This window comes from Sinocyclocheilus rhinocerous, unplaced genomic scaffold (assembly GCF_001515625.1).
Source record: "Sinocyclocheilus rhinocerous isolate Xijiao unplaced genomic scaffold, SAMN03320098_v1.1 scaffold797, whole genome shotgun sequence".
Taxonomy (NCBI): Eukaryota; Metazoa; Chordata; class Actinopteri; order Cypriniformes; family Cyprinidae; genus Sinocyclocheilus; species Sinocyclocheilus rhinocerous.
Genome location: NW_015632978.1, coordinates 1,122,220 through 1,135,346, shown reverse-complemented (window position 1 = coordinate 1,135,346; position 13,127 = coordinate 1,122,220). Strand labels below are relative to the sequence as shown.

General features: G+C 35.6%; 1 protein-coding gene across 1 annotated transcript; it reads right to left on the bottom strand.

The window, feature by feature from the left end:
* Positions 1-7,303: 7,303 nt before the first annotated feature.
* LOC107743117 (myoD family inhibitor-like) lies at positions 7,304-12,554 on the bottom strand. The gene is made up of 5 exons (XM_016556242.1): positions 12,443-12,554; positions 11,372-11,522; positions 10,420-10,551; positions 10,056-10,295; positions 7,304-7,929 (listed from the first exon to the last, which is right to left on the bottom strand). Exons 2-5 carry the CDS (start codon positions 11,499-11,501, stop codon positions 7,670-7,672), a joined length of 762 nt encoding a protein of 253 aa, XP_016411728.1. The 5' UTR covers positions 11,502-11,522; positions 12,443-12,554; the 3' UTR covers positions 7,304-7,669.
* Positions 12,555-13,127: the final 573 nt, after the last annotated feature.

The window sequence follows — 13,127 nt, the reverse complement described above, 5'->3', positions numbered from 1 at the left end:
GACAGTGAAGGCATTTGTATTGTTAAAAAAGATTTCAGTTTCAAATAAAGCCTTCCTTTCATCAAAGAATAATGAAAGTAATGTATCACAGTTTCCACAAAAATATTAACTTTAATTTAAAAAATAATTTTAATATAAAGATATTAAAATATATATTTTTCAACGTTGATAATAATGGAAAAAAAAAATTCTTGAGCAGCAAATCAGCATATTAACGTTTTTTTATGAATCTGTACGGTGAGTTGAATATACTTCTGGATGACCATGTTAAAAACTTGTTTTTTTTAGGTTTTGGCATCGATTTATTTTTTTTTTTTTTGTAGTTTTATTGTGTCTATTAGCTAAAGCAGCTTGGGAAACTACTGTAGTTATGCAACATTACAGCTCATCTATGTGTTGATGTGTTCTCGTGAACTGTATCTATATATTATAAGCTGATTAGCACAATGGCTAACGTATACATTCAGAAAAGAGTTTTTAGTTTTTACCTCATATATCAAGCTATATTGTGTATTTCAGATTAAACAATCTGTTTTCACTGCTGTTTACTGAAAAATAAAACTGAATGACATTAATATCCACAATGATGGATGGTTTTCGTAGCTAGCTGGTGACTCTCTCTCTCTCTCTCTCTCTGCAACAACTCTTTATGGTCCTAAACAGGCTTCATTTTCTTAATGCAAAATAGTTATATTTTTCTTTTGATTTAGAGTGAAATATGACCCACACATGCAAATTAATCCACACGTGAAAATCGATATGAATTTTTTAAAAATATTAACAAGGTACACTGGGCCGCTTTTTTATTTTGTTTTTCTTAGAGTGTACTTTTGAGGCATTCACCTAATATCATCTGTACACTGTTTTATTTAACCCTGTTTATTTAACCCTGTTTATTTAACACGGTTTTATTGTTATTAACGTTGCAATTGCAGTTGTTTGTCCAGCAGAGGGCAGTAACATCTCACGTCTTTGTGTGTCACTAACATCACCGCATTTCAGTAACTTTAATAACTCTCGTCTTCATAAACTGAACTACCAAGATAATTAGTTTGCTCTTGCTAATAAAACTACAGGGAATGTTGTTTAATTGTCAAACGCAATGCGCTTTTCTGTTGTGTGTCAGCTCTGTGTGCCACTGTTTGTCAAACTCAGCGCTGAATTTATGTTGGTTTAGCCTGACCACAGTATAACACCATATTATTGTTATTCCAGCTCTCCTCCTCCCTGCTATAAAATGTGTTTCTGTTTCTTCTGAAATCTCACTAACCCCATATTAACTGTGTTAGTTTTGGACGAGGCCTGGCGCCCACCCGCAGATCTGCCTGGGCTGCACTGCATTCTGGGTAGATCTTCTCGATTGTGTGTTTTAATCATAGACTGTATAAAAACAAGTTTTAATAGTTCACTTGAGCCTTCATCAGGGAGCGGGAGTGTCTTTTATCACGGATAGGATATAAAACACTGGGACGGGAAGTGTCCGCTTTGTTCTGAGACGAGATGCCAGCTGGGCTGTTTTTATTAGCACTTTGTGGCAGGCCAAAATTATTTTCCAAGTGTGAAAATAATCAGAGTACCAGAGTAATTGAAACATAAATCATAAAGAAGTTGCCTGTAATAAAATGCAGGCCAAGCGGTTTATTGCATTTAATTCAAACTAAGCAAATGACTTTGTTTGCACAGGTGGGTAGCCTATACTTTTTAAAATTAAAAATTTAATTAATATTTTGATATAGTTTAATGTATTTATTGATATTTTTAAATATTTACTTTGTGTTTTTGTGTATGTTGTTAATATTGAATTTATATTTTGAATAATATTTGTTATATATATAAAATAATATATATATATATATATTTATATATATAGGCTAGTTAAAAATAATAATAATTATTATTATTAAATCATATATATGTGTGTGTGTGTTTTATATATATATGCAGTTAAAAAAATACTTAAATGAATTTGATTTTTATTTGAACTTTTAATTAAAGGTTGTTCCTTATTTGGTCTATCTAGGATTGCTCAAACAAGAGAAACAGCATTCATGTAAAGGACAGAAGTTTTAGACGTCTTATAAGTGTGGTTTTCAACCTTCAAGTGCCAAATAAAGGAAGTTATGATTATTTCTTCACCCCATTTGAATGTTGCGGTGCTCCTCGGACATGAAGAATCTGCAGAGTTTGTTGTTCTTCATGGGTGAGAGTCTTCACGACGTCAGCACTCTTTCTTCTCCAAAACCTTGAATGAACAAAAGGAGGATTGTGGTCAGTCGTCTAGCGAACCCTTCATGCAGACCCTGAGGAAAAGACGTCACAGATTACAGGAGACTCGCCAGATGCTCATTTACATTGTGTATGCAGTTCGTCATTTGTAAGCCACTGAAACAAAAGCACAGATGAAAAATAAAAAGTTCACTTCAGTTGGATTTCTGCTGCTAGTATAGCAGGATTGTAATGATCTAAGCAGAGCAGACCCACTGTCCTACTGACTTGTTGAGCTCTGGCGTGACATTTGGGCTTTGATGTATAAAACTGTGTTTTGTCTTTTTTGGTGCAGTGATGCTGAAAGCTGCTTCCTGTCCCTGCAGACACAGAGTGGTGGCGGCTCTTTGAAACAGCGAGCAGGAGCGCTGGGTCAGAACCGGGCCTGGATTAGGGCCGTGTGGCCTATCCTGTCGCCCCAGCACTGTCATTTCAGTCATTTCCTCCACTTCCTGTTGACGCCACTTGGCACATCTGTACAATAAACACTGCCTTCCTGCTTCCCTGCAGCCCACGGTCCAGGACGTAAGACTCATCTCCACATGCAATCAACCTGATTGCTTTACAGCATATATATATATATATACAGCTCATAAGATTACATACCCCTTGCAGAATATACAAATATGTTAATACTTTTAAAGGGATAGTTCACCCAAAATGCTTGCTTTACGGCGGATCGCAGACTTATAAGTGCATTACCGCCATCTATATCTCAAATGGACCATTGACACTCTATCTACAATCTCGTAAAGACGCGAAACGATCGGTCTGTGCAAGAAACTGAACAGTATTTATATCGTTTTTTACCTCTGAGTTTCACCGCAATGTCCAAACTGTTCTGACCGCGTTCATCAGCCGGCGCCTGACGTGTCTTCTTCTTCTTGCTTTGCGGTTGTTTCTTCAGTAGAACACAAACGAAGATTTTTAACTCAAACCGTTGCAGTCTGTCAGTCACATGAGCCGCAGGGTTTAATTTGGTTTTGTTTGTGTACGTTTTTTGACTCTCAAAGTCGTGATTCCCATTCACTTCCATTATAAGACTGACAGACTGCAACGGTTTGAGTTAAAAATCTTCGTTTGTGTTCTACTGAAGAAACAAAGTCACCTACATCTTGGATGCCCTGGGGGTAAGCAGATAAACATCAAATTTTCATTTTTGGGTGAACTATCCCTTTAACTAAATAAGAGGGATCATGAAAAGTGCATGTTATTTTTATTGAGTAATCTCCTGAATAAGCTATTTAACATAACAGATGTTTATATATTCTCCACAAGACAAAATAATAATTGAATTTATAAAAATGACCCCGTTCAAAAGTTTGTATTTAATAATCTGTGTTGTTTCCTGGATTATCCACAACTGTTTTTATATTTTGTGATAGCTGTTCATGAGTCTCTTGTTGGTCCTGAGCAGGTCAACTGCCTGCTGTACTTCAGAAAAATCCTCCAACTCCTGCCTTTTTTTTGTTTTCCAGCATCTTCTGGATATTTGAACCCTTTCCAATATTGACTGTATGATTTTGAGATCCATCTTTTCACACTGAGGGCATCTGAGGGACTCATACACAGCTACAGTATCACAAAAGGTGGAACCATTTACTGATGCTCAAGAAGGCAACACAATGCATTAAGAGACAGAGGGTGTAAACTTTTGAACAGGATGATGATGTGTACATTTTTCTTATTTTGTTTAAAGATCATATTTTTTTAATTTGGCACTGTACTTAAGAAGCTACATAAATACTTAAATGTTTCCCAGAAGACAAAATAAGTACAATTTACCCTGATCATCCAATTAAAAAAGTTTACACCCCCCAGCTCTTAATGCATTGTGTTGCCTTCTGGAGCATCAGTAAATGTTTTCACCTTATATTATTATTATGTACGAGTCCCCCAATTGTCCTCCATGTGAAAAGATGGATCTCAAAATCATACAGTCACTGTTGGAAAGGGTTCAAATATGCAGAAAATATTGGAAAACCAAAGAATGTGCAGGAGCTGGAGGATTTTTCTGAAGAACAGCAGGCAGTTGAACTGCTCAGGACCAACGAGGGACTCATGAACAACTATCACAAAATATAAAAACAGTTGTGGATCATCCAGGAAACACACAGTATTAAGATTCAAGGGTATGTAAACTTTTGAACGGGGTCATTTTTATAAATTCATTTATTATTTTGTCTTGTGGAGAATATATAAACATCTGTTATGTGAGATAGCTTATTCAGGACAGTATTAAATAAACAATAACATGCAATTTTCATGATCCCTCTTATTTTGTTAAAATTATTAACATTTTGCATATTCTGCAAGGTGCATGTAAATTTATGAGCACAACTGTATATATATATATATATATATATATATATATAAAGGATGGTAAAGACTTAAAATGACAGTTAATTAATTTTGGGGGGCTGCACTGTGATCTTTAAATGAAGAATTTAAATGTCATCTAATGAGTCTTATTCTAAATATGCTTGACAAGATTTTTTTATGTATATACAAACTAAATGTAATTTTAGAGGGTGTCTTCTGTAAATCATGGTAAAAGTGTATGATAGACATTATTTTTTGCACAGAAAAAATAAACATTCTAATGCACAGATAAAAAAAAAACTGAGAACTTAAACTATATTTATACTATTGTTTTGATGCTTAAGAAACATTTATTATTATTATCAATGTTGAAAACAGTTGTGTAGCTTACTATTTTACTGTGGAAACTGTGATACCTTATTATTTTAATTTTTTTATGATGAAATAGTGTAGTTAAGTGCTTATCGCGAATTTCGATCGGAACTTTGCGTATCGCGAATCATTTGATTCAGACCGGAACTTCGAAGCGGGTTTGTGAATCATTTGATTCAGACCGGATCCTCGGAGCGGGTTTGTGAATCATTTGATTCAGACCGGAACTTCGAAGCGGGTTCGTGAATCTTTTGATTCAGATAGGAACTTCGAAGCGGGTTCGTGAATCATTTGATTCAGACCGGAACTTCGAAGCGGGTTCGTGAATCTTTTGATTCAGATAGGAACTTCGGAGCATGTATCTCGAATCTTTTTTTCTGATTTATTTTTATTCTATATTTATTAAGGCAGTAGAGTTATAAAAACAAAACAAAGAAAAAAAGCAATAAAGTATACACAAATACAAATCCCTTAAGAAAAAATTAACCGTGGTTTTACTATAGTAGAAGTAGTAACCAGTTTTGTTTTGTTTTTCTTCTTTTTGTATAACCACAGTTTTACTACAAATACCATGGTTAAACTATGGTTAGTGTAGCATGTTTTTAAAAAGACACATACTTAAAAAGACACATAGGTTAAATATAGAGATGCAGTTTTCACATGCTTTCTGTGTGGGTACTTTGCTAAAACAAATGCATGACATCTTCCTCAGAAAAGTGACAAAAACAGCAAGTCACTTCAATGTCTGACTTAATATATTTATAAATTATGTCCATACGCTTTGTTTGAATTTTGGATTAACTCATTAATTTGTTGCTTGCCCTCTTCATATTTAAGGAGAGAACTATAGTTTCCAAAGTCAGACATCACTTATTATTTTCAAGGGCGTAGAATTTAGTATGGACGCTATGACATGTCCCTACCAATATCCAGTGACTACTAAATTGTCCCTAGCAATAATTTTGATTAAACAAATAAATGTCTGTTATGTCCCTACCAATGCCAAAATCAAACCTACCTTGCTAAACACATTTTCAAATATTACAATTCGTTATTTGCTGAATTACATATTCAAGAAATCAGTGATAGAGGGCAGATAGGGCGTTTTTAGCTGATGTTTATAATGTGTAACTCTCAGCGGGATGAAGGGAGTGCTGGAGGTGGTGTCAGTAGATCTTGTGTGGCTTTTGTTGGACTCAGATCTCTGTCCCTCTGCCAGATTCAACATCAGCTCTCTCTAGAGCAGTGCCCGCTGTCTAAACACTGGGCAGAGTCATCTGGAGAAAGCCTGTGAAATTCAACATGCCCGGAGGAATATGCAAGCGCTTTATAGTCATCCTGACTGGTTATTTTTGCATCGCCCAGCCTTCCTGCCACACACAGTTTAGATAAGAGTGCTGAGAACGAACAGAGAACAAAAGATCCTCACGCCTCAATCTCAGCTGTCATGCTAAACTCTTCAAAACACAGAGAATGTATTATTAAAACAAAATGTTTCTTCAGAACAAATGAGATTTGAGATTTTTTTCTAAGCAATATAAAATATCACAGTTGATGAAAATGTTTAATGCAGGCTTTTCAAGCATGCACATGTTTGCTTCATTATTAATGAAGAAGAGAATGTAGAAGAGTGACACATCTTTAAGCGTACTGGAGGAAAACTTTAAAACTTAAGCTCTCACAAGTGCAAAAAGAATTATTCCACTTAAAGGTGGATTTTTTTGAGCAGCAAATCAGTATATTAGAATGATTTCTGAAGGATCATCATGTGACACTAAAGACTGGAGTAATGATGCTGAAAATCCACAGAAATAAATCACATTTTAAAATGTATTCAAATAGAAAACTTAAACTGTAATAATATTTCACAATATTACAGTTTTTATTGTATTTTTTGACCAAATAACCGCAGCCTTATTGTCAAAAACGTTAAACACCCTTCAGAAAATGATTTTCTTACTAATATTTATGTTGTTTTTAATTACAATAATTACAAATTCTAACAATTCTTGAATCATAATACATTTACTTGAGAAGCAACCTAAGATATGAAGTCTTGTTGTCTGAAATAAATCAGCAAAATTAAGTGAGTTTATGCTTAAAACAAATAAACTTAATTTAAAGGGAAAACCAGATTATTTTTCTTAGCCAACTAAAATATATTTTTTTCTTGTTTTATGCATAAACTCCAGAAAACAAGACCTAATATCATAAGTACCTCAAGTACCTTGATTTAACAAGGTTTAGATATTTGTACTGAAAAACAAGAACAAAATCATGTTTTGCAGCACAGTCTTACCAACTCCAAACTTTTGAACGGTAATGTTAATGCAAGTGCAGTAAACTAAATCTTTTGCTCTTCACCGTTAAAGATGAAGTGTGTCATTTCTGTGCCACTAGTGTCACCAAACAGAATTTCAATAGTGATAAAGAGTTCCTGAACTAACGCCATTGGTCAATTCTCCAATAAACAAAGCAATGATTCACATTCAAACATGGATTTTGTGTGTATTTTAACAAACAAAAAATAACACACTTCAGGTTTAAGGCCTCAGAGAGTAGCCTCGTACAGAACAGTCCAACTTTGATCGATGCAGCAAATTCATTCTTCATACTGAATAAATACAAAATGCTGGAAAACAATATAATATACTGTATCCAATGCTTACAGTCCTTTGAGCACTTGATATCACTCTGTAGAGAATCCCGTTTAGGTCGGGAAACAGATGGAGCAGCATTCCAAACAGATCTCCAGACAGTCTGAAGACTGGCAACAGTCCTCCAGTATCCCACAATCCAGCAGGGCAGAGCAGGTGTCCTCAGCACAGCACGCCAGACCACCGGTGGCTGCTTCCCCACAGCAGCAGAGAGCGTCACACTCCAGACCGCAGGCCAAACACTGAGCCACAGCCGAACACCATGACAGCACCTCGCAGAACAGACAGGCTAGGATGCAGTGTGCACAGCAGTCTGAAAACAGCCATAAACGTACATGTTTTTATGACAGTATTTGAAACAATTTGTGCCCTTTTTGTGACCTTATGACATGCAATGATATAATTAGGACTTTGTCATATTATTTGAAAGATGTAAAACTTACATGCAATGCAAAGGACTTTTTAATGTTTTTGAAAGTTTCTCTGTTCCCCAAGGTTGTATTTATTTAATCAAAAATGCAGTAAAAACAACAATATTGTGAAATGTTGCAATTTTAAAACACAAAATACTGTTCTTTTTAGCAGCATCATATGATCCCTTTAAAATGTAATTTATTTCTGGGATGCAAAACTTTTATTTCAGTCTTCAGTGTCACATGATCCTTCAGAAATCATTCTAATATGCTGATTTGCTGCTCAAGAAACATTTCTTACTAGGCTATTACTTTTTTAAACAGTTTTGCTGCTTAATATTTTTGTGGAAACAGTGATACCTTTTTCAGTATTCTTTAACAGAAATGAAAAAAAAAGCATTTATTTGAAATAAAAATATTTTTTAATATATAAATAAATGTCTTTACTGTCACTTTTGATCTATTCAAGGTGAAAAATAACTATAAAGGTATTATGTATTAGCTTTAGTTTAGAATACAAAAAAGCCATTTTTGAAATTACAATATCCTGCCACTGAGTAATTTTTTTTTCTAAAATGTTTTATGCATTTTCTGATAACTTTTATGCACTTTTTCCCCCAACCTAGTTATGCTGTGATATTTATTTTTTTTTTTTGTGATGATTTTAACTTTTTGATGTTAATCAAGAGAGTGACATTATCATTTTTTTGATCACAGTATTCAAACTTAAAGGCAGGGTATGTGATTTTTCAAAAACACTTTAGAAAACTGATTCGGGCCGAATAGCAAAACAAACTTGTAGCCAATCAGCAATAAGGGGCGTGTCTACTCATCTCGTGATGTGGAGGAGAGAGCTTTCAGTGCATGGGACGGACATTAGCCGAGCCGAGTGACAGAAAGATAGAGATGGCGGATAAAAAACAAAAGAGGAAAACGTCTGCGGAACGATAAGGCAAGAAGTAGGACCCGTGTAAATATCGGATCAGCTTTCCAGCGCTGGAGAGAACTCAAGGAGCGGAGGCCTGCGATCGGACGCCGAGGTTGCTTTGTTTCTTCTCAATAGGTGAGTAACACCGTGTCTACAACAACTAAAGTCTGCCTACACTGGACGCGAGAAAGAGGTCAAACGACCGTTGAAAACCATTTGAAATGTGAGTCAGCACGTCATAAATAGAACCCGGCAGCAGTTTTCTGTCGGGATTTGTTGCGCCGCGCCACTCACGTCCGTAGACACGGTGTAACATTAGTTTTGCTTTGTTTCACAGAACTAATCGTTGCCTGGGTTGCGTACGTATATGTGGGGCGGAGCTATCAAAATAGGGGCAAGACCCTTTTGGGGTAGAGGCGTGTTTGTTTTGGTGATTTCAAATATCAACATTGGCTACCAGAAATCACTTACTCTGCCTTTAAGTCTTTACTGGCCTTTTATTATCATTTAGTTATGTTTACACTTATATTACCCTCTGAAAACTCACAGCAATCTTTTTTTCTACATTCAAAAATATTGACTATAAATAATGTAGTAAATAAGGTAATTTTTGTTAGCCATTTCTATTTCAAGCACACAAAAACATAGTGATACCACCAGAATGTTCTTATTTTATCTATTTAAATCATGTGAATTCCTTCACAACATTTGAAAAAATCTCACAAACTCATGATATTATCAAAACATCAAGCCCTCTGAGTGTTTAAAGTCACTGATATCTAATGTAGAAGAATATATTTATCTACTAATGTGAGTTAGTCATCAAACAGAGACGTTTGACCTAATGGAAAGAATTATCAAGCGCTGACGTGAAGGGACCATTAAACACATGAAGATAAAACCACAGGCCAGTCCTAGTGTTGTTGAAAGATAAGACCAGGCCCTATATTTACGAATAGCTCTGTGGGTGGAGGCCTCTTTTCAAACATGCCCCACGTGCTCTAAAAAGACATAAAAATATTGACACTAAATGGTTGAATGTTTGATTGTGGCTTGAACCAATAGATATATTTTTGAAAGAGCTAATGATTTTCTTACCGTCTCCAGCTACTCTCTGTATCTGTGAAGCATCACCTTTGAAGCTCTGCTGGCTCTTGGAGGTGGAGGGCGTGTGTTTTCTGTGAGGGTGTTTGTGTCCGTTGCACTTTGCATGTCCGTTGCATTTCTTTTGTGTTATTGGGCGAGGTGTCGATCCTCCTGATGAAGAAGCCGGCGGTGTATGGATGATAGCAGACCCACTGACTGGAGGAGAGGAGCCATTGGGAAGACTGGGCTTCACTGAAATGTGTTCAAATCACATTTTAATATAGGCCTATTAAAATTCATTTTGATTCAAATGTATGTAAATGTAATGTATTAAAAGACATTTTAATACATTACAGTTCGTATAAAATGTAGATACCATTGCCTTTCTCTATTTTGCGTGAAATTGTAGGTATGTGGTCAGGAAGCAGTAAAGCGTCGTCATTGGTTGTGACACCATCTGTCAGGGACTCGTTGCTTCCGCTGTCAACAATCTCAGCTGAGACAGGACCTGTTAGTCACAGACAATTATTTAAAGGAATAGTTCATCATAAAATGAAAATGTATTTACTCTCAGGCCATCCAAGATGCAGATGAGTTTGTTTCTTCATGAGAACAGATTTGGAGAAATGTAGCATTACATCACTTGCTTGTAATAGATCCTCTGCAGTGAATGGGTGCCGTCAGAACGAGAGTCCAAACAGCTGATAAAAACATCACAATAATCCACACCACTCCAGTCCATCAATGAATGTCCTGTGAAGTGAAAAGCTGTGTGTTTGTAAGAAACAAATCCATTATAAAGAGGTTTTCATTTTAAACCATGACATCTGGTCAAAAAAAACAAGAGTCCATAATCCATAATAACGCTTCTTCCAGTGAAAAAGTCAATCTCCTGTTTGTTTACTGTTTTAGACTTTGCTTGAAGATGGCATTTAAGCTGTGCATTAATATTATGGATAGACATTAATTGATGGACTGGATTGATGTGGATTATTTGTTGATTATTGTGATGTTTTTATCAGCTGTATGGACTCTCGTTCTGACGGCACCCATTCACTGCAGAGGATCCATTGCTGAGCAAGTGATGTAATGCTACATTTCTCCTGCTACAAATCTGTTCCCATGAAGAAACAAACTCATCTACATCCTGGATGGCCTGTGGGTGAGTAAATGTTCAGCAAACTTTCATTTTTGGATGAAGTTAATGTCATTATGCTTTCAAAAATTGTATTTGTAAATGTTGCAATTTTAAATACATTTTCTCCAATGCGAACTAAGCTTAAAAGCTACATATGCTCAAAAATTTGCTTCATAAACATCCTTCTCACCTGTGACGTCAGGTTTGCGGATGGCCTGTGGTTGTGTCGTGTGGACATGATTCTCCTGGGGCACGACCCTGTCCGGTGCGCTGCCCTGCGCTCCGTCCTGCTGTTGGACATCCATGGCTTCTGTCTCCATTTGAGACGCTTGACTCTAACTCTGAGAAAACATCAAGAAGGAGACGCATTTAGCATAGATGGACTGTGTGGAGTCAGTCTGGGTGTTTGTGGGGTAAGGGAATGCTAATGGAAACCTCTAATATGATGACTTTTATCCACTAAGACAATCCAAGAAGCATTTCAAAATGTGACTTGAGTGCACAAAAACAATTGCGCCGCTGCTCTGAAATGACCTGAAGTGATTTGAGAAAGTGACTAATCTGAACATCCTGCTGAGTCAGACAGAACTGACAATATTATCAAAGCCCTGAGTGAATGTGCAGGAGACATAATAAACATTTTTGCTGTTTAAAAAATCTGCCTACTCTACCTATTCATTGTAGTGAATCTCTCTAGTTAAATGCTTGTCCTTATCTGACCCTGATCCTGAATCAATGTTCCAACTTTACCATTGCTAATATTTTTTTATCTTATTTAATACTTTATAGTATATATCTATAAAAAATAATTAGAATAAGGTATATCCGATGCTGATTAGATTTATTGTGTATGTACCTATTTGTCTTAAAGATAATAAAATGACATGTCTGCTGTCCTGCTAATCACTTTTATTAAATTTAATTTAATAAGACTTTTATTCCTTTTTCAAGTTAACTTAAAATGTAACCTTGAACATTAACAAACATTACAGAATTGATAACATACATGATCAATGTATATTTTATATGTTAGGGTTACATGACATTATATATATTAATTTATTTATACCTAGTAAAGTATTGAACAGAAGCAATGACTAACCACGCGTTATTTTGAAAATTAAGGTTTGTACATACATTTGCGCTTGAAAAGAAGTATACAGAAGTAAACTTTCAGATTACGTGACTCTCAATTTCTTCTGACCCAGAATGAAGCGAAATTACCAAAGCATAAAGACACAAGGCTGAATTGGAGTTTTACCTTAACTCGAATAACTCCAGTCTTGTACCGAGGACGTTTTAATTCACTTTAATTCCGAATGAAATAATGCGCGATGTTCGTCTGCGTGCGCGAGCTGCATCTGCTCTGACTAGCGCGTGGAGATCTCGAGCGTGTGTGCGTGCACGACGTCCTTCCTGCACTGCAGGGAATCGACAACTTTAGCAACTATTTATTTTATTTCGTTGTGGTTTATCACATGATTTTCCAGCAGTACAACTAAAAAAGAAAAAAAAAAAGTCATGAAATGAATTTATGAAATTCTGGTTTATCTGCCGCATTCATCAAACCTTCTTTATCCATACTGACTAATGACTGACGCTATTATCAGGATTAATTGTTATTCATAATTTAATAATTATTTGTTTGTATTACTGACTATATTTACTCTCATTTCTTTCTGGCTATCTCTCAGAATTCTCTCTGAATTGGCGTTTTTATCAGCATTAGTTACATAATGATATAATTTACATTAACATTTACATTTAGATATTTAGCAGACGCTTTTATCCAAAGCGACTTACAAATGAGGACAATAGAAGCAATCAAAACTAACAAAAGAGCAACAATATATAAGTGCAAATGACAAGTCTCGGTTAAAACGCAGTACACGTAGCAAGGTTTTATATATATAGGCTACACACACACACACACACACACACACACA